This window comes from Electrophorus electricus, chromosome 1 (assembly GCF_041902795.1).
Source record: "Electrophorus electricus isolate QZ-2024a chromosome 1, ASM4190279v1, whole genome shotgun sequence".
Classification (NCBI taxonomy): domain Eukaryota; kingdom Metazoa; phylum Chordata; class Actinopteri; order Gymnotiformes; family Gymnotidae; genus Electrophorus; species Electrophorus electricus.
This window is the reverse complement of record NC_137497.1, coordinates 31,145,614-31,173,398: the sequence shown is the minus strand read 5'-3', so window position 1 is coordinate 31,173,398 and position 27,785 is coordinate 31,145,614. Positions and strand designations below refer to the sequence as shown.

At 46.2% G+C, this 27,785-nt stretch overlaps 1 protein-coding gene across 26 annotated transcripts in view; it reads right to left on the bottom strand.

Moving 5' to 3' along the window:
- rims2a (regulating synaptic membrane exocytosis 2a) overlaps positions 1–27,785 on the bottom strand; it is a 123,185-nt gene that overhangs the window by 16,782 nt on the left and 78,618 nt on the right. For 18 of the 26 annotated variants that reach the window (XM_081714886.1, XM_081714895.1, XM_081714910.1 and 15 more), the window contains 6 exons: positions 26,714–26,905; positions 24,239–24,345; positions 17,733–17,765; positions 15,595–15,701; positions 9,733–9,902; positions 2,535–2,803 (listed from right to left, as the gene is read on the bottom strand). In XM_081714886.1, coding sequence (XP_081571012.1) covers positions 2,535–2,803; positions 9,733–9,902; positions 15,595–15,701; positions 17,733–17,765; positions 24,239–24,345; positions 26,714–26,905 — 878 coding nt within the window. The remainder of the gene's footprint in view (positions 1–2,534; positions 2,804–9,732; positions 9,903–15,594; positions 15,702–17,732; positions 17,766–24,238; positions 24,346–26,713; positions 26,906–27,785) is intronic. The other 8 variants (XM_081715001.1, XM_081714998.1, XM_035526600.2 and 5 more) reach the window with 4 other exon arrangements.

The following is a 27,785-nucleotide window of genomic DNA, read 5'->3' as shown; positions in this document are numbered from 1 at the left end:
GTAAGAAAATATGCTCACACATTTACTTGGGCATTTTACAGAAAGAGAGAAAGAGAAAAGAAAGAAGAGTGAGAATGAGAAACAGATTGAGGGAGACAGTGAGGGAGAGAGAGAGAGAGAGAGAGAGAGAGAGAGACATATCACAGAGCCACTGGAGCAGACCGCAGCGCTGCTGGTTTTGGTGAACATTTAGAGCATCCCAGGACACACAATGCTCCCGGACAGAGTCGGAGCAGCTCACGAATCCCGAAATAACCCGCTTCAGAACAAACGCCAGCTGGATCCACGCCTCTGACAAAAGCATTGTTGGGTAAAGAGCGGTGGGAAGTAGGGTGGAGAGAAGAAACAGACGTCAGGCCCCGCGTACAGAGGCCTGTTCGAAATACTGATGCATCCTACGAATGACGATGTGTGCGTGCATATACACGTGCAGACTGACCTGTGCGTGTGCACGTCGTGGGTGTGATGGTGGTGGGGGAACTTTTGCACCTTTTGCAAGTCTGCCACGGGCAACCGAGATTGCTTTCTGGTCAGGTAAACGGGGCTACTGTATTACATCCAGCAGTGAGCAGAAGCACACGAGCAGCACCCTGCTGGAACGTCCAGGAGCTGACCAGAAGCTCACGTCTCCTACAGCCTCTCCCTCAGCCAGCTCTGACATTCATCCAAGTTTGTTTGTTTGTTTTTTAACTATCCACCACCTGCCTCTCCCAGAACTTGGAAAAAACTACTGCTTGGTTTCAGAGTCCAAAAAAACCCACCACATAACTGACATCCGATATCTAACTAATATCATTCCATCCAGCAAAAGACAGTATAAACAACCCACTGGGGGATTTTATCACTCTGCTGGAGATGATCAAGGCCTTAATATAAGTAATGACAAATGACCAACAGCCCCTGAGCCGGACCTCGTTCCAGGAATAAACCCAACGGTGCGATCTCCGCCTGGAAGCAGGACGCCACGGCTTCCTCGGCCCTTTTAGGCCGAGCTGGGGTGTAGACGGCGACCCTGTTTACGGATGGCAAGTGACAGGTGACAAGGCTCCAGGTGACCGGCGCAAATGATCCCTGTCTGGAGACAGATTGGCTGGCCACGTGAGCCTGCTGTCACGAGTTTCGCTGCCCATGTCTGTATACTTGCAGTGGCATACTGCAGCCGGACCACCTGGGGTTTACGGGTCAGCTGAAAACCGGATGCTTAAGCAACGGGAGTGAAGAAAGGCAGGAGGGCACTGGAGGACGGCAGTGGCGGCTGCTGCTATCACGCCTTCTCACGTGCTCGAACAAAGAGGAGCTGGACGTGGCGTGCGACACTGCTGAGTCCCTTCAACGGGTCAGCAGCAAACAGAAGACCTGTCTCTCCCTCTCTCTCAGTCTCCTCCGCTCTCACATCCTTTCTCATCCTCTCTTTTGCTCCCTTTGCACTCTCCTCCTCTCTTCCTCTGGTTCTCGCTCTCCTTTGCTCTCTTCCTCCCTCGCTCTTTCTCTCATTCTCTCTTCCTCTCTCTGACTCTCTTCTTTTTGCGTCTCCCTCTCTGTCTCTTCACAAGGCTATTCATTGAAGAAAAAAAACAACATAAATAGTAAGATATTACTAGATATGATGCATTGGGCAGACATGAGCACTTGTAATCAGAAATATCCTTAATAATTAATAATAATCACATTAATAATTTGTCATAATTATATCCATTTTTCTCCCACTCCATAACTGTAACATATTTTCAGCCCTTCAGATGACTATGATACTGCTTCAGTAATGCATGGAGACTCTGTCATCGTTCTGCTCCCTCCTATACCAGCAGGTTTTTTTTATTATCAAAAATAAACTACTGTGCTGTTTATTGCAATTTGATACAACTGCTGCAACTCAAATACCAATCAAATCACCAGAATAAACTACCCAAATATACTAAAAACTCTGCAGTAGTGCTCTGTACGTGGGGTCCATTTTTGTAAGCGGTGCATGCTCAAAAGCATCTCTGCATAAAACACACTTTAAACAGGCCCGACTCAGCTGGTGACCACACAGGTCAGATAACAGACCCATAGCAGGCAAAGTCGAAGAGCCCTGGGGCGCGACTGCGGCCTCCTGTAGACCTGCGAACGCAAGTCCTGCCGAGGCACGACGAGTGGAACGACCCCTTGCCCTCGATGAGAAGGTGGGTGCGAGAGAGAGAACAGAAGAAAGGATGGGAAAAAGACAGGGAAAGAGAGGGGATGCACGTTATCTAGGAAAGAGAGAGCAAGTGAGTGTCTGTGGCATGTTCGCTTCTGGGCCCTGCGACGAGACGAACGCTGCTCCTCTGGCCGGCGCTGGAAAAGGGCGAGACCTGTCGGACAGAAACCGTTCAGGAAGGGACATCTCAGAGTCCGTTAGGAGGACATGGGAGGGGGACCGAAGGAAAAAGATGGGGAAGAAAAGAGGTGTGGAAATGAAGGGCTCACAGACAGACAGGCAGACAGATGGACAGGCAGGTAGGCAGACAGACAGACGGACGGACAGGCAGGTAGACGGCTTGTGGCCCTACCTGTCTGGCTGAGCTGGGAGGCGCTGCGGCTCTTGCGGGACAGGCCCACCACGGCGGCCATTTTCACCCCGATGCTGGCGCGCCGCTTCTTGCCGTCGCCGCCCACCAGTCCCACGGCCGTGTCCGATTGGCTGCCGTCCGTCTTCTCCAGGGCGCACAGGTTCCCGCCCACGCTGGTGCTCTTGGTGACGTCGCCACCGCCGCTGCTGGCGGCGTTGTCGTCGCCCGCCGAGCCCGTTTGTCTGCTTTTCATTTTGGACGTGAAGTCGCTGTGAACATTTTGGAGGTGACACGGAGTCAGAGGAGAGTGAGAGGGGAGACAGAGAGGATGGAGGAGAGGGGAGGAGAGTGAGGGAAAGACTCAGGTCAACAGCGGATCCAGGGGAACTCGGGGTCAAAGGATCTTGGGTCAAAGTTTAAAGGTTGTCTCATAGAATGGATCTTGAGGTAAGAGGCACCATGGGCCATCAAGTTTCCCTTTTGATGCATTGTTACTTGTGCTAAAGCCATGTGCTAAAATGATGTTCTTTGACTCCAGTTATTCCATTTTCTTGTGCTGCTCATTAGGTCAGCGCTTCTATTATTAGTGCAACTTCGTAACTCACTCGCATGAAGCCGTAGTCCAGATAAAAGAGGAATCTTCCGAGCAAAACTGTCGTTTTTTTTCCTACAAACTTTTGTGATTTGGACTGCCGTATCAATAAGTTAAATTGATTTTGGCTGACGTAAAGACGTATGGTAGCATTAAGGCTTCAGACAGGGTTTGGGACAGAGGAATCGAGTAATGACCTAATGAGCGCAAATGTGTCCTAATGATTTAGCAGGAAGACATTTAACGCAATGACCAATTCTTCCCTCTGCAAACCGTTTTTGAGGGCAGCTTCAACAGCAGATGTTTTCAGATAGAGCTGTTAGTCATTCAGAAGTATAGCCAAAAATATACATATCTAATAATAACACACAGCATGTTAAAAAAATCATTGCTATTGCACTTTGAACATGAGCAATGTAAACTACAAAATACTGAAATGAGAGAGTAAAAAACAACCAAAAAGGAGAAGTGAGATCCAGAAGTATATTGCATAACCTCGATTTAATAATGCACACCATGTGAAAATACCTCCGGACTGCGAGTTCCTGGTAGCCAGTTCCACCCTAAGATGGCCTGGGTAAGGTCAGACTTTAAGACAGAAGAGGTGGAATTGGGTCACTAGAGACAGCTGGTCCTCTGATTGTCCCTACCAGAAACTTTGACATCATCCAGTTTTAGTCTGGCCTGCGTTCAAACTGCGAAGATTCAAGGAAAAATGTACATGGCCTGTTTTGGCTATGGAGCAGCTTCCTACCTGAACCCTCTCTGTGTTGGTGTGTGTTTGTGTTTGAGTGTGTGTCGAGGGGTTGTCTTCTTGTTCTCTCCATAATGAGGTAAGACTTATGGTGTCTATTGAGGTACAGACACGTGCACAGAAGCACACAGACACACACACTCCAGTCACAGGGCAGCACAGAATGCTAGTGCAGTTAATTAAAGTCACTCGAGCTGTCTCTATATCAGTTTCACCACCCCTCCTACCTCGAGGTCTGAGTGACAGGAAAGTCCAATTAGACCAGCGCTTTTACTGTGGAGGCATAAACGTGCTGGGCTGGGCTTCCATTATTACCACAGAGCATGGAACCAATAACGACACACTAGCTCAAAACCCCAGACAGGTGGCCTTCCAAAGCAAACACCCAAACGACGGCTGCCGTGGCAACACGTGTCGGTCTTGAATACGTGAGGGCGAGAGCGTTGCGAACTGCAAAGCGGTGCAGTCCGGCCAGTATGTGAGGGAGAGGTAAGTGGGTGGTACGTCATCGGAGCCCATGGCGGGATCACGCTTGGAACAGCAAGAACTGGCACGCTCATGAGTCGGAACTATGGGACTGGCTGGTCTTATAGCCAGCGAAAGTCCTGCAGTTATATACTCTAACATCCAAGTGACAGGATGCCATTTCTGCACAGTCTTCCTTCTTTTGGTGCAACTATGAGGTGCAATTAAAACAGATGTTTGTATATATATGTGTGTGTGTGTGTGTGTGTGTGTGTGTGTGTGTGTGTGTGTGTGTGTGTGGTACTCCGCTGCTGTGCTCCCTTCATTGGCTTCCAGTAGCTGCACGCCTCAGATTTAAAACCTTGATGCTTGCCTACAAAGCCAAAAATGGACCAGCCCCTAAACACATGATGTCAATGGTCAAAGCCCGATCCGTACCTCTAGTACTTCCTATACTGACTAATTAAATTAGTACTTATTGTAGGATATTGTTTATTAAGCTGATGTTGTCTAGCTTATCATTGTTTAAGACAGACCTTATGTATTATGTATTTTGTACTTCTAGGCATCAGCACTGATCCCTGTATTTCTACAGTATTCTAGTTCTTTGGTATCCTGGACTCTAACCTACTGTACTGTACTAGGATGCATTCTATGAATAAATCATAAAGCACTTCTTGAAGTTGCTCTGGATAAGAGTGTCTGCTAAATGCCGTAAATGTAAATATGTGTATATCACAGAAAGAGGAAACACAGAATGATGCATCTTTCTATCAAGGTAATCTAGGTGCTTCCCAGTGTTGGAACAGGCGACTCTCCTAAGAGAGAGACATCCAAGGTGTATAAAAAGAGCACACATGGCCTACTGGACACCGGGCACCATGCAGTGGGCAGCAGGTAGGTGGCACGGGGCGCCAGGCGCCGGCACTGTCTGTATCACGGAGGGCTTCGGAGCTCTCGACAGCAGCTGTACCCTGAACAATTATTCTTTTTAACGATCTCGCCAGATGACACGCCGCACTCCTCTGCAGCCGCGACAGGCCAGGGACATGGCCCAGGGCCAGCTGGAGCAGCCCCACCCCCTACACCTGATGCTGCAGCTCTTACATACACTGACACCACATAAATAAACAGATAAACAGTCCATCAGGTCTACGCAGCGTAACTGTTGACACCGGTTCTAGCGGGCCCATCTGCTCTAACGGTACCCGGTATATCTGTGCTTGTTTCAACAGCCCCGCGTTCAAGCATCTTGAAACCGGATGCGAGACCTGACCACTGAACACAAGTATTTTTGGATGAAGTGTTCCTTTAAATCTGTCCATTCTCACATAACTGTCGAGTTATAAACAAAGCCTACTGGGAACCGCTCGCCGAGGTGTCTGAGGTTAAAAGGTAAATGTATAAATAAGAGAAGCCCGATAGATCACGTTCTCCGAGAGGAGAAGATCTCGCAGCTGGCGCCAGAAGACAAAAAAAAAAAGCTCTCCGTCTCCCCAGTAATGGTGTAATGAGTGGCCGTCTCTCGCCTGACTCACGTGCACTTCGAGGCCAGTCAAATGCAATGGTCCACCCAGCAACTGTTCCAGGGACGACGTGGCCCCTGGAGGACGGAGCGTTCGGTTCACAGTGATCGCTCTGTGTGTGCTTTCACGCAGGCCGAGACAATCCGTCTTCCTCGGGGGGGGAAACGGAGCGCCTTGTCACATGATTCGCGCATGCACTCTACAGGCCCTGAAGTGCAACGGAAGAGGAGAAGTCTGATTGGCTGTCTTCTGCTCCCAGGATGCACCTGAATCAGCACACGGTACAATTAGCACGCGTGATCTGGCTCACTTCGAAACGGCCGATCATGGATGCCTGGATGGCTTTGAATGAAAGTGAAAATCGATCAAAAAACATTTGTGCAGTCACAAAGCCCTCGGTCTGTCTGTGTTTGAGCAGAACTGATCCATGCAGTTCTTGTATATGACATGTTAACATACAGAAACCAATATAAGACAATATAAGAATTGGTCTTGATGGTAACGCCTGTCACTCAGCCGCAGTTAAGAGCAGCATGAAAAAACGTAATAGAGGCAGAACTAGAAGATCATGGATACAGAATAAACAATCAGCTCGCTTGGTTTGTTCCTCCTCATAATGCAAAATGTCCAATGTAGGAAAGGGCCTTGCAATTAGTGTAGCCTAATTCCTAGAAGCCATGTGATGCTGAAAAGGAGGATAGTTTCCATGGGAACCGTGGTCCAGACGTTTCAACCTGTACTACTTATTTGGCATGACCTTTTTGCTCCAGCCAATGGCAATAGGCGTGCATGCTACTCAACGTGTGGATGGGCTTCTGTCCTTCCAAACATACTCCTGTGAGACTACTAACAAACAGAATCGCCAACTAAAAACTTGTCAAACAGCTCATAAGGAATAATAATCATCGCTTTTACATGTTTCAAGGTCCAACTGAATTAGATATCTAAAATAACGGTGATGTCTGGTGAAATCTGTTCTTTGCTGTCTGATTGTCCTGCATCTGCACCCCCCCCCGAGCAGCCAGCTGCATTACAGCTCCAGGAGCTCTCGTATAAACCAAGCGAGAGGGGTGGGGCTGTCGACTCCCCAAGAGAGTGTGGCCATGGAATCAGGCAGGGCGTCGCAGTTTCCGGGGCAACGGCAGAGTACGAGCAGAGAGGCGAGAGAGTGAATATGCTGATGGAGACTGATTCGCGTTCGCTCAGCTATGTAAAGACACGGGCTTCTAAAGGAAGCGGAAGAACTAATTCACGGCCCAGTTTAGACATGAACAAGCAAACCAGGATTGATTTACTCTTTGATTAAAATATGAATCAACACGGCATCGCATACATCATATTAAATAGGACACATCTCATATTAAAATATATAATACAAAGGAAAAAATAAGTATTAAACAAATATACAAATAAGTAGAATATGAACACAAGATTTGGTGAAATGATAATAAAGTTCCATTCTTTTTTTGTATCTGTCAGCGATGCCCATTAAAGATTTAGCATGTTTTGTTCATGCCGTGGCCTTTCCGTAAGCTGGCAAGAACAATCCCTGTTTCCCGGATTTGTATGTGCATGGTTTTTTAAGTTGTTGTTTTTTTTCTTTTTCCCCCTGCTTGTGCACGTTAACCGGCATATCCACGCCGTCCCGGTCAAGGAGGTGAGGCACAGCTTTGCATGTTACCCGGCGTGTCTGAGACGAGAGTCATGGCTGTGACCAGCGCGGTGGTCCCACGGCTCGGATTGGCAGACATGGGGGAGTGAGGTTAGAATCCTGCGCCAGCCTGCACCAGCTTCCACTTCTTAAGTCTCGCAAGAATAACACAGGAGGTCAGGCAAGAACCAGCTGCAGCCACTTTGAAAAGGCCACAAATAGCACAGACTGGCTTACTGAGAGACAGTGACCTGCTATTAACTATTCTCACAGCTCCAGAAGTATCTTTCCTTTACCCATGCAGTGTTCTTATAGAGTTCAGGATCAGATAAACAGGATCAGATAAACACTTCCCGGTTTATTGCTGCTTTTTTAATGTCTTAGTTTCAATATGTATAGTACATGTTAGTCACACATTACCTAAAAGGCCCATTAAATGGATTCTAGCCGGAAGATGCTGCTTGCATGTTACATAAGAGTCTAAATGAAGGGACATCTGCCAGCTCTTTGGCTCTTCTATTGTAACATCCGATGACATCACTTCCTGTTTTGAGACACTACGGCTCAGCAAAGCACTGATTAATGAAAAAAACACACGGCATCACAATGAAGGGATGGACATCAAACGGAGGGAGGTGGGGTTGCAGCCTCATCGCGCAAAGGCCAGCGTACCCTGCCAGAAACTGATTTAACTAGAGAAGAAATCATGTTCCTGGGGCAATCTGTCCGATTGCAAAACTGACCACAGTCCAACCCGCCCGGGGGTGGGGGGGTTTGGTGCAGGGTTTGGGGGCTGGGCAGAGAGTAGCATGACTCTACATTATGTCAAACTCGTTAAACAAAGCTGAGAGTCACCAGCAGCGTGGAGGAAATGGTGCCACCATTTCAAAGAGTGTTATGAAACACAAAAGTCATTATTAGGTCATTATAAGGTCTTTACAAGGTCATTACTTGCTAGGGAGGACACACATGCACTCCACATTTTAATTGTATTCTTTTGCATTTAAAAACCATCGCATGATTACATCACAATGCTCTTCTTATCTTTTTTAATGATTTTCTGTCAGGTTGATTCCCATTTGGAGGTCCTTGCAGGTCCAAAAATCACTAGCATGGGAGAATGACTTTATACAGAATACTAATCTGCCAAATGCGAAGCTTCATTGCTCAAAGATATTAGTTATGATCGTCATATCCCCTGGGACTCCACACTCACCATCATTGATTTGGCACTGCGAGATGTTTGTGTTAAAGAGGACGCATACATCCAACCTCTTAGGTATAGATCTCTGCAGTGAGGTCTGGAGAAGGTTCTCATATTTTTACTTACGTTCTGTGAAAACAAGAATTTGCTTTTACTCCAGTACCTGATCATGTGGTATCCTTCTAAAATGTTTTAAAATGCTTCTAAAAAAATCCTTCTAAAATGTCTCGTGCATATTCATTTGATACTGATATTCATTTATTCACTCTTATCCCTCTTAAAAGTAGTACAGCTTTGGGTCGTGTGGTGAACTGCCCAGACACAGTGGTATCGGATGCAGCAGCTCACCATGGTGAGCAATTCACCTGAGGTCGTTCTCCAAGAACCATCTATACCATGTGTTCGTTAGAATCCTCTTCCTCTCCATTTACTCTACTCGCCCGTCTCTCTGCTTTCCTAGCCCACCTCCCTGCCTTTTCCTGCAACCCCTTCCGGAAAAGCTCCTCCCCCTTTTAGGCACCGCCCTGGCAGAGTTCTGCTGTGGTCGGAGCAAGTGGTGGTGTGAGCACGACGCGCGTGTGACAGGTTGAACAGAAAAGAAGAGGCAGACAAAAGAAGTATGGTGAGACAGGAAGCCACACAGAGCAAATGACAGGACCAGGACAAAACCGCACAAAATAACACGGCGAGGTAAAACCTGACATGGGTTAAATCTGAATCGGCAAGCATGCTTGCACGAGTGGGTTCACTCTGTTCATCATGTCAAGTATTCTGCTGAGGTTTAGATGTTCAGCTTCAGTCATACGTCAACAGAACCAAACCTGAGCCCACTCAGGTCCACCCAGGAAATGAATCATTTACAGGGGCAATACGACAGTACAGGTGTTTCTACCGGCAGCTGATCCTGGAACTGCACCCGGCTCCACCCGAAAACATGTAAAAGTTATTTGATGTGTTGGCATGCCTCTGAGACCTCTTGACCCCTTGACCTCGTGCAGGACCTCACCTGATCCTGCGGCTGCCCCGCGGCCGCTCGGACTGGACGGACATGTGGCTGGCACTGCTGAAGCGGGACGCGCTGCTGCTCCTAGACATGGCAGATACGTCGCTCACGTCGCTGTCTGAAGACTTGGCCGAGAGGCTGTCAGCTCCTCGTGAGCCATCCCTGCCCGAGCGCTGGAGACGGAGGAAGAAACAGAGAGGGAGCAGGAGAGAGAGAGAGAGAGAGAGAGAGAGAGAGAGAGAGAGAGAGGGAAAGAGTGAAATGGGAAATGAATGCCAAGGTGAGAACAAAGCCTGCCAAAGATAACAGCGGCAGCAACGCGACAACGTGAAACTAGCGCTGGGTCATTATCAAGATTCATTTGTTTAATTCAATTCATCTTTTAACATGATTTTCAAAATGTGATTATTAAGATAATCAAAGCAGTAGGCGGCAGAGGACTGAGCATATAGCAAAGACGGGTGGTAAGACTTCAGTGATATGGAACTGATTTGGTACAGATTTGAAAAGACAGACGTGAGTGAATTAATGTAAAGGATCCAAATACAGCTGCAACCAAAACCAGCAGCACTTTTAGCTCCCATTAAAAATTGGTGGGTAAACAACCTTGGGTGTTAGAAAGGCACTACAAAAAAGAAAGAAAGAAATAAATACTTTTTTTTTTTAAATAAAAATTTGTACACTATTTGACTGATATTTCCAAAGAACTTTGTCCAAAGCCATGCAGAACTCAATACTGTAATTAATACCCATACCCAATGTAAAAAAAAAAGTACTTTTCTAATAATGTACACAAATAATAACACAAAGTCTCGACCAATAATGTACCTTACTACAATAGTGGGAATTTATTACATTTTCAGGTTGATCGTTTGTAATACCTTACTGGGAATGTACTGTTTTCATGAGTTGTTATATTCAAGATTTTTTTTTTAACAACTTATTTTGAGTGTTGGAGATGATTCATACATTATTAACATTAACAGAATTTATTTAACATTGTCATGAAAAAATCAAAGGAGAGTTTGGATTCAATCAAAGTCAAGTCTTTTTACACCAACCATAATACTCACAATGTGAGAGTCAAAACACCAGTGATCAGAAGCAAAAACAAGAATGGGTTACGGGAAATGTAGAATCGTGGTCAAAAATATCGGTAATACAAGAGATATGCGATTAAGCTTTAACTTGAGGTATGAGCACAAGTGATTCAGCCGTGCGCGTGAGGATTCGGAGTCCGTTAAACAGCGTAGTCTTAAACAAACACAAATATCCACAGAACTGAAAAACAACAGTGATGGGAGAACAGGGCAGTTTCCAATGCCACTGACTGGTGAATTGTGACAAACATTTCAACATATACGTGAAGCATTTGAACACACTGTAGTGAACAGTGAAGATGTACTGTTGGTATATTTTTTACATTAAGTAGATGTATTGTTGATATGATAAATGAAGTACACTTAAAGAGAATGTGCTCAATTTTCAAAAATGTTAGATTGTTATGAAGATTATTGAAAATATTATTACTAAAACTTCAGAATATTTTGATGGTTTTATTAGTTGAAAGATAAAGAGGGCTTAGCCCCACTAACCCACTGATACCAGCCCCCAGACCAAAACCTAATCCAGATAAATCCAGTTACAGAGTGTTGCCAACAGCATGTCTATAACATGTCTGTTGACTGTGTTGTGATGGTATGTATTGTCCTTGTTACATATTCAGTGACTTCTCATGTTAACGTCTACACATATGAACTTGGACACTTCCAATAAAGTGAAAAACAAATGAATTCAGCAAATAATAGGCAAATATTATTTATACTGACAATTAACTCTCAACAATATACTGCATGTATTGAGCCAGATACATGAAGTCTTTCAGTCAGGGTTTAGGCCTAATTATAGTGCAGAGACAGCACTAATTAAAGTAGTTAATTGCCTGTTGTTGGCTTCTGACCAGGGTTATGTCTCTTTGGTTATACTGCTTGATCTGATTGCAGTATTTGACACTATAGATCACAAGATTTTACTAAATAGACTCAAAAATGTTGTTGGGTTTACGGGAATAGTCCTTTCCTGGTTTAAATCTTATCTAGCCGGTCACTACCAGTTTGTAAACATAAAAAGAGACTTCTTAGAATTCAACAAGGTTAGCTATGGTGTCCCACAAGTATCTGTTCTAGGGCCTTTGTTTTTTTCTTTATATATGCTACCTCTAGGTGACATTATACGTAAACACTGTGATAGTTTCCACTACTACGCTGATGAAATTCAGCTATATGCATCAGCCAAACCAGAGGACAGAGGACATGTATCAGCTTAGTATTAGTGATGAATGCATAAAGGACGTCAGACACTGGATGTTGAGGAACTTTCTCTCATTTAATCCTGACAAAACAGAGTTGCTTCTATTAGGCCCCAAGACAGCTAGGTCCTCACTCTCTAATTACTTAATGAACGTTAAGTGGATCCAAGTCTCTTGTTCAAAGCTCATGTAAATAATTTTTCTAGGACCGCCTTTCTCCACTTCAGGAACATTTCAAAGATTAGGAACATGCTCTTTTCACACGAGAAATGCTAATTCATGCATTTATTACTTCAAGATTAGACTACGTTAATGCCTTACTATCTGGCTGTACCATTAAGTGCCCAAACAAGCTACAGCTAGTTCAAAATGCAGGAGCCAGAGTTCTTACTAGAACTAGAACATCTGAACAGTCAGGCATTTCATGAAATACTTTCCATCTTAGGTAAGGGGGGGGGGGGGGGGGTTCATGGACACAGAGTAAACTGGGATGCTATGATTTTGTCATTGCTCTTTTGTCACAAGTTTGTTGCTATGCTATGCTGCCATGGCTAGATCTGCCAGAGTCCATCTTTGCACATTATAGTTCCCCAATTTACACACCCTCATACCTGGACATGCCTAATAACCTATTCTCTCATTTTTCCGAGGTACACCTACACCTGGTGTCATGATGTTACTGAGCCTCTACCCGTCTCAGCTGCCATGGCTCCTCCCACCACCCCCTGATGCCCCCTGCTGTAGCCCACCACACCTTCTCCCCAGCCAACTATGTCTCCCTACACCCTTGATGGAGAGTCTCTTGCTGGATGTGTTTCAGCCACATGCACACCTTCGGGACAAGACTAGGAGTTCTAGAAAGCCAGACTAGACATGAATTGCTTATTTTTCCATCACCTTATCTATCTGTCTGTCTGTCTGTCTGTCTGTCTGTCTGTCTATCTATCTGTCTATCTATCTGTCTGTCTGTCTATCTATCTATCTATCTATCTATCTATCTATCTATCTATCTATCTATCTATCTATCTATCTATCTATCTATCTATCTATCTATCTATCTATCTATCTATCTATCTATCTATCTATCTCCTCTTAAAATTGTTACTATTGTGGTGACTGTTGTTGGCCAGAGGAGGATGCCCCCTCCCCTTTGAGTTTGGTTCCTCTCAAGGTTACTTCCTCATCCTCTAGGGAGCTTTTCCTTGCCACTGTCGCCCTTGGCTTGCTCACTGGGGGCTTGGACTCGGACATTTGTAAAGCTGCTTTGTGACAACACCTGTTCTAAAAATATATAATCTGCTATATAAAGAAATTTTATTTGATTTGATTAATTCAGATACCACGTTACCTTTTCATCATTGATTTGTTGTTTTTGTTACTGAGCATGCTGAATTTCTAAAAAAAAAGACCAGTCAAAACAAAGTGTCACCAAAATAATAAACTGCCAATGATGTTACATGGTATTAGAAATTATTAATCTGAAAATATAATAATGTATTACATTATTGGTAAAAATGCTATTACAACAATGGTCATGTTACATTATTAGGTAAATTATTACATTATTGGGCTTTATTACATTTTTGAGTTAAGTGCAAACTTTTATTACATATGGGTTTATCACATTATTGGGAAATAAATTACAATATTGAGTTCTACAGGTCATTCACAAAAAAAATATATTTGAATTAAATTTTCCCTTTCCAACTGCATTATGTAAAAACTGAAATCATAATCAAGAATTTGAAAAAAGGCCAGATTTTCAGTAATATCATCCGGATCTATGTGAAGCCATTGTGAGAGATTAACTTTCTCTTCCAAAAAGTGATGCATCACAGCTAGACCATCTTGCCTGTTGGTAATGGAGTGTTTGGACTCGACACAAACTCCCAGCCAGAGAGGCGCGACTTGACTCGGACTCATACAAAGTAACCCGCAAACATCTTTGGCCCTGTGCTCATAAACCTGTTTCCAGCTGCTTTGGTTATCTAACATCCGGCCGAGTTAAGATGTTTGAGCCTGAAACTGAAAGTGCCCTTGGACTGCTTCTCGATTCCAGGTACACAGAGTAGCTTCCTCCGCCGCTCGCGACAGGCCGACTGAAACCCGAAGGTCCTGCGCCTTTGTGTCCTCGTACCCTAGAGTTGCGATTGTGAATCACGCTAAAACATATGCACACCCCCCTCCCCCGCAGACCCCCCCAGGCATCACCACCATGAGCACGTGCACCGTGTCCTTCGCCGTGATGTCTCGAGGGCCCAGACTGTACACTTTTCAAACGCTTTCATTTTTTATATCTATCTAGTCTATCTTTCAACTGAAAACTGAAAGCTGGGCCAAGGCCCTGCTTCTAAACACCACACACTTACTAGTACGGTGGAGGGTTAGTTCCCAATAATCCTATCGGTTTGATAGGAAAAGAACAAACTACATTCACTGAAATGTCATTTTCTGGAGTCTTAAGGAGACCATCTGACAATCTGACCCAAGTGTGATGTATATAAAAAGTTGGTTTTAGAAATAAAACAACATTTTGAGGTGGCGGACATGGATGAGCCCTGCGACAGGGCCGTTACTGAACCAGACCATGCGCAAATGCTGCAGAATGAAGCGACGCTAAAGTGGGTTGTCACGGCGCTGGTAAAAACGTGGTCCATCAAAGTAGGTCGAAATGTTCTTTTGGTAATTCTGCAGAGCAGAGCAGGGAGCAGTCAAAGACACTGGCCCACATTAAAGGAAAGTCTGAGATCTAAGTCTCCGGACAAGCTGGAGGAACTTAGATCAGATGCAGGGTTGCATCTCATAATTAAAACGGTTATATACACGGAAGCTTGACCCTGTCTCTGTATCCTTAGTGTGAGGTCACAGCTCTTCATGATATTCTGAACTAGGTTTGTTTTTTTGTTTTTTTTTTAGTATTCCACACTTCCTATGGTCAGTGTTCCTGCTATTTGTAATGGTCTAAAGGTCATTAGATGTAGGGGAATCTTGAGAAGGGTCAACATGGGCTGTAATATGTACCATGTAATATGTACCAACATGGCCATGTAACATAAAAACTGTAAATATATCATTTTACAAACTGGATCTATACATTCTGTACATTGTGTACATATATATACACAACCATATACATTGTACATTGTGTATATAAACATAATATACATATATTGTACATACATGGTTAATATATTTTTGTACATATATAGAATATATATTTCTCTATGCACCCCTGTTTTTCTTTTTCCTCAGTTTGGACAGAGCACTCTCAACCATTTCACTGCGAGTTATACTGTGTATGACTATGTATGTGACAAATAAACCAAACTTGAAACTTGAAACTAATATGCATTAGACAGCCCATATGTGCCCAGAGAAGTAAGGAAAATCTACCATCTATTAGATGCTATGTGTCTATGACTTTGAGAATGGGACTTCTTTTCCCATAACCATATTCAAATCTGGAAATGAGTGCTTCAATTGCCAGCTTTTCCAGGGGTTTCCAGACATGGGCGTGAACCCCACCCCTCCCGGATGTAGGCAGGCGGGGAACTTGCCTTGGCGTGGCGGTCTTGTTCCAGCTGGGAGTCAGAGCCTGCTCCATGCCTGCACTTCTCCAACTTCAGTTTCATCTGCCGCGTCCTCTCCTCCACGTCCACAGCACCTGCCGGGCATACGGGACAGCGGTGAGCCGTGTGTGTGTGTGTGTGTGTGTGTGTGTGTGTGTGTGAATGAATGCGTAGAGAGTGCTGTCATAAAGGCCTGATGGGGCTTGGGGTTAGGGGAAGCCTTGATGAGAAATGGAGGGTGTGTCCAGAGGTTCTCTCTCTAACTGGTTTCAGGTGTAGTGGTACAAGATTTGAGAAAACCACACACCCCACCTCCATTAAATTCCATCTATCATATTTTTATCTTAATAAAACTGAATTCATCATGCTGTGTCTCTGACAGGACATGGCAACTGCAAAAAAAAAAGTTCACGTCTTCGGATGAAGTTGTTTTTTCGAAATAACCTTTGAGAGGGTCTTCAGTTTGCTTGGATCTTCTAAAACAAAATGCCAAGCAGAATGCTAGGTCCTTCCTGGACCTGCCTAGCACTGCTAGTTTGTGCTGACTTCTAAGCTTTAGCACTTTTCTTATCATATTATTTCTGCATCGCGATGACGAACACAAAAAATGAAGAAAAAAAAAACCAAAACAATATTCCGACTTTATTCAAGCTGTGCACACTTGCGCTTCTGCTTCGAATCAGCACAAAACCGACCTACACATCCATCTTTAATGTCTCGGGAGCACGCGGGGCGCTGATTCCGGTGGTTGCTTGGGCCGGGGAAAGAACCAAACAGAGAATGCGTGGGGAAAGCGAGCTGTTCTGCTATCGGAAGAGACAAGTGCTGCAAACAATTCAGCCAATTCACGACGAGCAGCACCCTGCATTTGCGATCCCGCACCCCATCACATTAGGCACGCACCCCGGGAAAAGCCACGCGAACCCTGCTAAAGGCGCAGATCACTGAGACACGGTGACTTTGCCTTCCCTAGTCGGAGGCACTGTCGGGGTTTCTGCCCGATACTCGAGCTCTCTCTTCTTGAAAATGAAGACAGACGGAGCTCTGGCTCCTTTTTCAAAAGCAACGCTCCTGTTCCGTGATTGTCTACTGCAGTCGCCACTGAGAACACCCTCGATTTCCTGACCGGAAATCTAGGTTATTTGGTTTGTTTGGACATCAGTGAGTCCTGCCCACATACCTTCACCTTCAATCTCTGTTCTCGCTTTCTCTCACTACTTTCGCTTAACACGGATGACGATGTGAAGCAATGCATGAAAGAGGTGCATGAGGAGGGTGTGAGTGACAGCACCGTGAGGAGCATCAACCATCAAACTCAGAGGAGCATCAAACTTAAACTACTGGGGAGACTTCATATCAATATCAGCAGTTCACTGATATTGACTTCACTTACTGACAACTCTGTTATGAAGCCAGTTTCATTTATGACCAGTAACTGGACTGTATGTGAGGTGTAGAATCAGATTTAAACTTCATTCTAAGACTCCTGCATCATTCTCTGCATCCTGCAGAGTTTAATAATTGCTAGTGTAGCCACTACTCAATGGCAGGAAAAGATTATCAAATTTATGTCAAGACAATGTGTCAGGGAAAGTGAAACATCTGTTTGTGGCAAGTGTTCAGAAGGTTTCATTACAGAGGCTTCATGACGGAGGTCAACAGTAACTCAGACAGGCTATCAATGCACAAAACGGAACTGTTCAAATGGAAAAGGGGTCCGAAAATGTGTGTGGAGTTGCTCAGAACACAACTGGCTAAGAACAGAGAGATCAGCATCGGATTAGCTGAAAGAGTGGGGTCACATCTGAGGAAGGGTGGGCTTCTCTCATCTGCTCTAACTTCTCGTACTACGAAGACTCCGCACAGTAGCTTTGATCAAGTGAGCCACAGACTTTATCCCCAGACACAGATTTTACCCCCCCAACGTCCCCACCCCCCAGAACTTCTATCACGTGTGCGATCAGGCTGTCGGGAGCGTGCTGTCGCGCGCGCCCGCCCAATCCAGGTTGAGCTCAGACTCTTTCAGCTGAAGCGGGATGCGCATGGCCAAAGAAGAGGAGGGGTCGGAGGAGGAAGAGCGCAAGAGGGGAAGCGGAGAGAAGGTGAGAGAAGTAGGGAAGACAGACCTGAGTTTGTCCGAGTGGGCAGCTCCGTGTCTTCTGAACGAGGATGAGTTGGGGGTGGAGTGGGGGCCACATCACACACAATGGACAGACACACACAGAGGAGATGGGTGTGAGAGGGTTTGAGTGCCGGAAAGGGGGGGGCGGGGGGGGGGGGGTTGTTTTAAAAGTATGGAACATGTCGGGGTTTGGGGGAGGGGGGGGAATCCACAACACAGCACAACATCATCAATAATAACAACAACAACAACAACAGAAAACAAAAGGCGAAACGCAAATAATAAAGACACTAAAATGCATCAAGGCCAGGAAACACTGCACAGACCAAAGAAAGGTTAGAAAAGGAAGGAGGAGAATGGCGACTTTCCCGCAACGTTTCCTGGAAACGTTAAAGAGGCATTAATAGAGGATACCGACGGGGGACGGGCAACCGAAGATGCAGAGACCTGAGAGGAAAAAGAGGGGGGCGGGAACAGGGGCGGAGACAGGGGCGGAGACAGGCTTCAGAGAGAGGGGCGGGGCAGAAGAGGGAAGAGAGAAAGAAGCTCCAGCCGGGAACACTAGCGCAATGAAGGCAGAAGTCCAAGCAAAGGTTGGCTGCTTTCGCAAAGAGCCCCGCACCGGAGAATGGTGGCCCTTCCAGAGGTGCTTCAGCACTCAGACACACAGACACGCACACACACGCATGTACACACCATACAGTGCACATTACACAACTACATGTCCCTCCCTCATGACACCATTTAGTCCTAATTGAACTGTTCCTTTCTCCTGGATATTCAAACTGAACGTCAGCGTCTTCCTAGGAAACAGAATCTGCAGACGGTAGCCTGTTTTTCTCTTTACTAAGTGCTTTCATACGCAGGCATCATTAATCGCATGCCGAGCCTGCCACGTTAGATCTCGTGCGGCCCGACACCCTCCGCCAATGCCCGGTCGCCGACGCCGACGCCTTTTTGCCTAACGGGCCTCCCTCCAGAGAGTGACCCAGACGGCCAAGTCACTTCCTTCCCGAGGCACTCAGCCTGCCTCTCGGCGGTGTCTGCCCGTGCCTTGCTCTGCAGCACGGCCCAGTTCCTCGCGCACTCAGATGGAACGGAACACGGCCGTATGTCGGGAGATGGCTTTGGTCGTGCTTAGTCACGTCGCGGAGGAGGTGAGAGCCCACAGCAAGCCAAACGTCTCTGTGCAGGTCTGCTTCTCAACAAAAGAGGAGTCTTGCAGCATATGGCCACAAACCAAACAGGCAGCTCGCTCCCATTCATCTCGCCTCTCGGCGAGAGGGGGAGGCCAGTTGCCGCATTGGAAAACGCGAGGGCTCCAGCCGGCAGACCTCAGCAGAACCCGCACATTTCTACGCCATCAGATATTCTGGGATATTCTCCTGGCTAATGGGCCTGCTGATGTGCCCACAGGTTTCATTCAGGTCACATAACAATGCAGGCGGCAGTGATGCTCCTCCGCAGGACCTGCTGCTACGGTTTTGTTGGGGTTTTGTTTCACAGGCCTCAGCTCATCTGAAATGCCAGTGCAACGCAACAGCTAATAGCTGAGTGGGGCGCAGACACGGATGAGCCATCATGCTGCTAGTTCTGATAGACCGAGACAACCTGCCTCCACATGTTTCCGTTTCTTATTTGATTTTATTCCCAACTGCCCCCTGCACTGCGGAACGGGCCCCTTCTTCTTCCACTCTCTCTTTCACACCTCGGCAGAGCCGCTCGCAGCCGGGCTCAGGCGATCCGGTCCGGTCCAGCTTCCGCACACCCAGAGAGACGGGCCAGGTGCTCGAGACACGTCCAAAGGGGGACAGAACAGAACGGCCCGGCACCGGATGACAGAGTGGCATGGCGGAGGGGAGGAGAGGCCCCGAGCGGGGCGGGACCGACCTGGCGGAGGCGGGGGAAGGGGCGGGGGCAGGTGGCCATTCGCTGGAGCGGGGACATCACACGAGTGCCGCTGGTCTTCCCAGGTCACTTCTACCGATGCAGGTTGGGGTGGGAGACAACAGGAAGAGCACAGGGTTGGAGCAGTGAGAGGTGGAGGATTTAGAGCACTGCCTGTAAACTGGCACTGCCTGCTGCTACACCACCCACTTGTATTTACCTGTCAGGCTTTACTGATCCCATCTTCATCCAAACCCACCCATAGTTGACTGATGCAAAATATAACAGCAATCCAAACTAATGGTTCAAACACATATTTGAATTATTTTTCATTTCAGAAAAATAAAACATCTGAAAATTGTTCAAATGAAAGAGTCTCTAACAACATAATTCCGGAACAGATGTCCAATTGTGCCACCTGAGGGTTGAGCTGACCATAAACAGTACATGAGTCACTTGTTTTGGGCTTTCTTAATGGAATATTGCAAGTTTTTTTTCTTGGTCATTTTCAGCACTTTAAAATTGAACAGCTCCTGTAGCGATAGGATTTTGCCCCATCTACTGGCCAAACATTGTAACTGTCACATTAAGGAAAATATATTTCCCCTTGACTCTCATTAGAATAAATATTAAAAAAAGAATTATAATACATGTGGATATAATGCCCTTACCTTTACCCTTACCTAATTATAACATTCCGACATAATAAATAAATTCAATTTAGAGTGAACAGCAGACAAAAATAGGTGCTCAATTTGTGTTAGTTATCTGAGCATATTTGACAGCCTCAGTGAAGTCAACAGCAGGGGTGGGTGTAATTTAGAGCATGGTGCTTCACACTAATAAAGACATACTTCACTGGGCCAGCAGGTGTGGTTTTTAGGGCCAGTGTGTTTGAGCTGGTGTGAGAAGATGCCACTGTGGATTTCCATCGCTTTCATTTAAGTGGGTCTCCCACAGTTCCCCTCGTTACATGCAGCACCATGCACGGAAACGATACACTGCTTCAGAATGCTAAAGCAGAGAGGGGCCGAGAGAGACAGCGAGAGAGAGAGAGGAAGAAACAGGGAGGGAAAGAGAGAGAGGAGTGAGAGAGCGACAGAGAGCTAGGGGGAAGAGAACAGAATGCAGTAAAAAGGGGACAGACTGACCTAGAAAGTAGATGCAGGGTAAGAGTTTGAGAAAAGTAAGAGGCACAAATCTTACACACACACACACACACACACACACAAACGCGCGCGCACACACACACACACACACACACACACACACACACACACACAAACGCGCGCGCACACACACACACACACACACACACACACAAACGCGCGCGCACACACACACACACACACACACACACACACACACACACACAAACGCGCGCGCACACACAGTCTCTATGTGGCATTCGGTAGGTAAACCACTGCAAAGTCCACACCTCCATCAGCACTTGCCTTTCCTCCCATTGGATGGCAGCAACAGACACCTCCCCTGACAGCCTTGCACAGAGAGCGAGAAGGTCAGCACGCCACGGCCTCACGTGAGCGGACACAGAGAGCGAGAAGGTCAGCACGCCACGGCCTCACGTGAGCATACACAGAGAGCGAGAAGGTCAGCACGCCTGGCACTCACGTGAGCGTACACAGAGAGCGAGAAGGTCAGCACGCCTGGCACTCACGTGAGCGTACACAGAGAGCGAGAAGGTCAGCACGCCTGGCACTCACGTGAGCGTACACAGAGAGCGAGAAGGTCAGCACGCCTGGCACTCACGTGAGCGTACACAGAGAGCGAGAAGGTCAGCAAGCCTGGCACTCACGTGAGCATACACAGAGAGCGAGAAGGTCAGCACGCCTAGCACTCACGTGAGCATACACAGAGAGCGAGAAGGTCAGCACGCCTAGCACTCACGTGAGCATACACAGAGAGCGAGAAGGTCAGCATGCCACGGCCTCACGTGAGCATACACAACCTGCCACCACACACTCTCCGCCAGCCTCCTGTACAGTAACCACCGCAGAACCCACTCTTACACATACACTTCGACTCTGTCCAGCTGGACACAGATAAACACTGTGTTTCAACACTGCATCTCAACCCTGTTCATTCAACATCAGGTGGGTTGCTGTGCAGACTGTCCCTGGTCACAGACTGTGAATGTGCCAATTTTTGGCCCAAACTAAAATCAGACTTCGATAACCCAAGAGCACAGCGCTCCTAACTGAATGATTCTCCACAGTTTGATGTTATTGTTAATGCATGCTTGGGAATGATGGGTGAAATATGAACAGTGGGAAGTGATTCGGTGGAGATGACGCAAACACACACGCAGACACACACACACTGAGGGGGGGTTAATTTTCATGCATAAAATCAATAATCTAGTGATCTAGAAAATGTGCACACGCAAACCAAATATGGCAAAATCTTTTCATTGTTCTCCAGAATAAACACAGTGAGCTCTTCTTCTCAACATTTTTCTCCCATTGTCCATATACAACTACGCCTTTCAGCTTTGTTAAGCCAACATCCATGAAATATGCAGCACAGACAGTACAACATCAAAAGATTCTTGTAGAGCATACACACACACACACACACACACACACACACACACACACACACACACACACGCATGCATGGATGGGCACACGCACACACACACACACACACACACACTTGCACGCACACACACACACAAACACACACACCAAAGCACTGCGCCGGGCCTCCCAGAGCTGGCTAGCTGAATGCTCACACACTCTGTCAGTGATGAAAAGCTCTCTCTCAACGATCTGACAGCCCCCACTGAACTAAAACTCTCAACCCCCCCCCCCCCCCCCCCATCCATCTATCTCCTATACAAGTGCCCAATCTCTCTTCCACACTCTCACGCAACACAGGGTTTTCCTATAGGTACAAAACTAATCGTTTCTGAAAGCACAATCTCATCATTTTCGACTAGCTCGTGGAACGCATCTCCCTGGAGCCGCTCTAGGCACTGGTAAGGAGGCGGGGGGGCTTGTTCAGCCAAGCCGTGGAAAGGGCCCAGGGGAGCTTAAGTGCGCCTTCAATAATGAGTAAAAACAGTGGTCACAATTGCCTTGTATTCACACCCATATTAGGCAGGCGACCCACTGACACGGAGATAGTATACACACTTATGTATTCTTCCGAACAGGATCCCACTATATGGAAGGCACCTCATTATTTCCGGTAACCAACCATTAACAAAAGCATGTAGGGCATTGTTGTTTACACAGAGCATGTTTGAAACGGAGCATGACTCACTGACATGGACGTAGCCCTGCGACGGAAAATGACGCAGCAACAGAACTTCCCATCGCGACCGCACACAGGAACCAGAGACTGGCTGGAATAGCTCTGGCCCCAGATGCCAAGCTACGAGTTAAAAGAATGCTTCTGCCAAAACAGTAGTGATATTGAATGAACGTTAGTGATGGCTGATAGTGTAGTGCTAATTTCCGTTCACCGTCAGCCATACTAAATTCCAAGCACTGTGAAAGCAGATAATGTTGTTTGGTTGAGCTATTCCTTTAAAAATACTAGATCTCAGACTGAGTGGGTGAACGTGGCCCTGGCGTGTCCGACCTGGAACGTGAGCTTTTTGTTATGGGTATATCAGTGAAATTTGAGAATGGGATCTCCGTGCTGAGCCAGGCCTTGTGGCTATTGCAGACGGGTTTAGCTGTCAGAGTGTAAACCCCGAGGAACAGGCTACACACCTGGATGCAGTTTCACTTCCTCCCGTCCGTCTTCCATGAGCAAAGCAAGAGGGGGAACCAGACTGAAATCAGGAAAGAGGGCAGCGGATAGCGCCGACAGGGGAGGCCACGTCCGGCTGCGCGCCAACTCCGCCCCGCCTCCAGCACTGGCGGGTTGCAGTGACTGGAGCACACTCCACTAGCATGGTGGTGGCCCAGTCGACTTGCCTCGAGTCACTCGAGCAGCCAGCAGTGAAGTCCAAACGGAGTCTGAGTTCTGAGTCACCAGTGAGCCAGTCCAAGTGGAGCTGAAGCCATCATATATAAAAATACCAGTCCAGTGATTCTTAGGTTTAGCTGAATAATAATCCAAAAAAGGATTTTTAGTGCTCTCTACAGAATAATTCTCTCTGCATTCCTTTCAACCATTACCAGCTTGCCTTTATTAGGGGGGGAAAAGGTTGCCGTATTATCTTGCAATCAGAAATTGCGGTTCAAGTTGAGCTTGAGTCAGAGTCGCAAAACACTGGCTGACAGCACACTGATGGAACTTCACGGTGAACTATTGCGATTAAATCGCGCCATCGGGTTCTGGACCTGTGCCATATCTCAGTCATGCTACTGTTCAAGTTTCCCAGGAAAAATCCAAGAACTCGAACATATAAAAAAAAACCCCAAAAAAACCCCACCTCGTATGACATTTCACTTTATAAGTGTAAGATGTTTTAGATGGTGAATAAGGTACACAAAGCAGCTTTTCAGCTTTCTCCGAAACAGCATTCTGTAACAACTCATCCCAGCATCATCGGAGCTTTTCAAAACGGCTCCCAACATAGCCAGCGCATTAAGAGTGAGATCCTCTTTAAAAAAAAAAAAATTGCAGAAACAGGAAAACACTTACTTCTTTCAAGCGTCCCCTTTGCAGGCAGCTGTGGCAGTTGCCGTCCTCTTCTGTTCATAGAGGTGCCAGTGGGACTGGTTTGGACTGATCCACTTCGGGGGTGCGCCCTGCCACACACAGACAGTGCCTCATTACCGTTACAAGCTTGCATGTGTGAGAAAAGGCCAGAGGTTCCATTAGCTGAGTGAATTAATCCTAACAGCATGTGAGTGAGCCCCAGTCAAGAATTACTAAAACTGAATGGTAGGCATTACAACAGCAGTTGCATGTTGTTGCTAGCAGTTGTTGTTGTTGTTGTTTTTTTTAAACTAATAACACTATGCAGATTTGCCAAGTCAGACAAACTCAAACATAGTCCAGAGGTGATCCTGACATAATTTCAGCAATTCACAACTGGGGCTTTAAGACTGGGATCACTTCCTTCCCAAAATTCCAAGGAATTCCATAAGGTAGCTAGCATGTTGCTGAACACTGCGCTCATAAGCAGAAGCCATTAGAAGTAAACCCACATCTATACATTAATCATACATGGAGATATAAGGTTATTGGTCTTTGCTGTATGAGAAGAATGAAGGGGCTGAGTGCTGAGCAGGTGACTGTAGCGATCCATCATATATATGGGCCTCCACATATATAGATCACCTGTACAATCAGGGCCATGCAGAGCCTGAGTGGGTGCAGGAAACAGGAAGCAGAAATCATACGAAGTGTGTGCTAAACAAACTTCAATTACCGGGGGTGTCGGCTAGGAGTGGGGGTGGGGGTGGGGGTGGGGGTGAGGTGGGGATGGGGGTGGGGGTGTGGGGAGAAGCATCGAAGTGCTTCTTGCATGCTTATCATTTCTTGTCGCATGACAGCGTCTGATGGCTGGGTGTGATGATAGGGGGTAATGGCTGTGTTCATAAATATAAAGGAGGCATACTCCCCAGACCACATGAACACGAACACACACCTCCGGCTTTCAATTAAGGATGGGTTCAGTGAGGAGGCTTTTGGGCTAAAAAAAAAAAAAAGTCAGAAAGTTGCTAAGAAATTGTTAGCTAATCTACCGTCAATACATTTTCTGTCAGATTCCTAGTAAAGAAGAAATATACAAAGCAATAACCAAAAAAAAGTTTTAGATGTCGTCTGTTAAAATATTGAAAAGACACCGAAACCCTCTTCTTTTGTTATTCCACAGACTGCAGAGAAAGCACAATATTCTAACCTACTGACTCTGGCGTAACAGACACACTGGGCCTGTGGTTAACAAGTGGCTGAGTATCCCTTCCAAGCCCTGCAGTAACGTACAGTATAGAACATGCAAACCATAGTTACTGCACTGGTAAACTCTTTTATGCTATCTTTTATGAGTTCCTACACTACAAACGCAGGGGCTGTGGCTTATTCCAGTCAGTGAAATGGGCTACTAGACAATGAAAAGAAATTAGCTGCCTGGAAAGCACCGTGCAAACAGAATCTGGCCTACATTCCTGACTTCTCTCACCACTCTATGTTTAATTTAGCAGCATTTACTTCACCATTGGTTAAGTGAGTAACACATGTTAGATTCTGTAGAGACCACCCGTTTGCACAGTGTTTTCAAATGAACTCTATTTCTGCACTTCAGTGTAAAACGGAACTGGTGGAGTGCTGAAGAAAACGCATGCAAGCAAAGATATACACGAGCTATGCAGAGAAAACTGCTGTATCCCAGCACTATCTTAGTGTTATCTTAGCATTATATTAGTGTCATCTTAGCATTACCTTAGTTTTATCTTAGCATTGCCTTAGTGTTATCTTAGTTTTATCTTAGCATTACTTTAGCATTACCATAGCATTATCTTAGTCTTATCATAACATTATCTTAGCATTATCTTAGTGTCAGCTTTATCTTAACATTATCTTAGCAATACTTTATCGTTATCTGAGCATTATCTCACACCTCAAGAAACAGAACACTGCTGTAGCACTGGCTGTACATAAACTACATGTGAAGGGGAAAAAACATGTTAGAACCTTTGGCACTTTAAAGCGTTTTCCACCATTGCTTCCCTGCAAGAAAAGAGCTGAACCTCATCTTCACTGAGGGAGGAGAACGAATGAGACAACGCATGCAAACAAAGAAGGAGAAAACAAAACGAAGCCTAAAGTCAAATAACCAGTCGTATTCGTAAAAGGAACTGCAATCAATGAAAACCCATCACCATTATACTCAGTCTGAATATAAGTGGTGTGTTTAGACAATGACGACGACAACAAAAAAAGAACTAGATGTTAGTATCTTGCAGTACCACAGCGTACGTGGCTAGACGGTCAGAAACTTAAAAGCACTGCTGTAAACAAGGAAAAAGCGCTGCTATAAAAGGAGAACGGAAAGGGAGGTGTCTGATTGATTGACCGGGCTGGAGGGATGGCCGTTGTGGGAGGAGCAAGGGGAGAGGATGGCGAGCGGCTATCGATTAGTCGGGGCTGCCGGGCTCCAGTCTGGGTCACCTCGTCAAGGCAGGGGAGGGCGGTGCAGAGTGTCCCGACGGCAGGGTGGGCAGGGACGCTCTCATGCGGTGGCCGTCGGCCGTGCGTTCGGTCGAGCGGGAACGGGTGTACATGGGCCGCTCCAGGGCTGGCCGCTGGTCGGCCGAACGGGACCTAGGGTGAAACTCGTGCCTGTCCGTCGTGCCGTAGTTCCTAAAAGAATGTCACGGAGGAGGGCAAACAGGTTGATGTGTGCTCACTGTAGGCGGGGTCATGGGAGGAGGCAGAAGCATTAAGGATGTGATAACCCCTCGCCCTATTTAATCAGACCACACTGCGGGCTCCTTGATGTGACGGCGTGTGTATGTTGCTCTTTGGTCTTCGAGCACTTGGCATCCTTATACTTACCCAGCTTCTATAAACACAAGCCTAGCAAACAATATAGTGACTTCATAAAAGCACAGTTCGGCCATGTTTGCTAATGCTTGTCAAAGAAACCACAAGCAACTATAGACTGCACTCGGAATTCTGGCAGTCAGTCCAAGCTGTGGGCCTGAGAGTGATTTGCTTTCACAGATCCAGAGATTGCTGACACTCTTGGTGTTTCATCGCAGTTCTGCACTGGCTGTCAGAATCGGTTTAAGGAAGTCAGTGACACTCGGCCCGATCGGCTGAGATAAACAAACAGACAGGCGCATGGTCTGTTTAACACTGCAGAACTGCACAGGAACACAACAAGGCAAGAAGCTCAGATGTTAGAGAAAAAAAATAATAATTATGCACAGTCTATACATACTGTATTAAACTACTTACCATGGAATGTCTGAAACACATTCAACAAGGGTGCAGTTTGCACAAATAAACACACAATACTGAACACTGCAACTAAAATATGACAGAAAGGTGCATTTTGAATGACTGAAAAGTAGTCCAGCAACTGTTCCTCCACTAACAGCAAGAGAATGAGCAGTCATTATATTATATTATTTCAGTCTATTTGTAAGGGCAGAAGAACCTTTAGAAGAACCACTCATCTTTGAGCTAAAGTGTGACCTTTAGCTCAACCAAACCAAACTAAAATCATACATTGAAA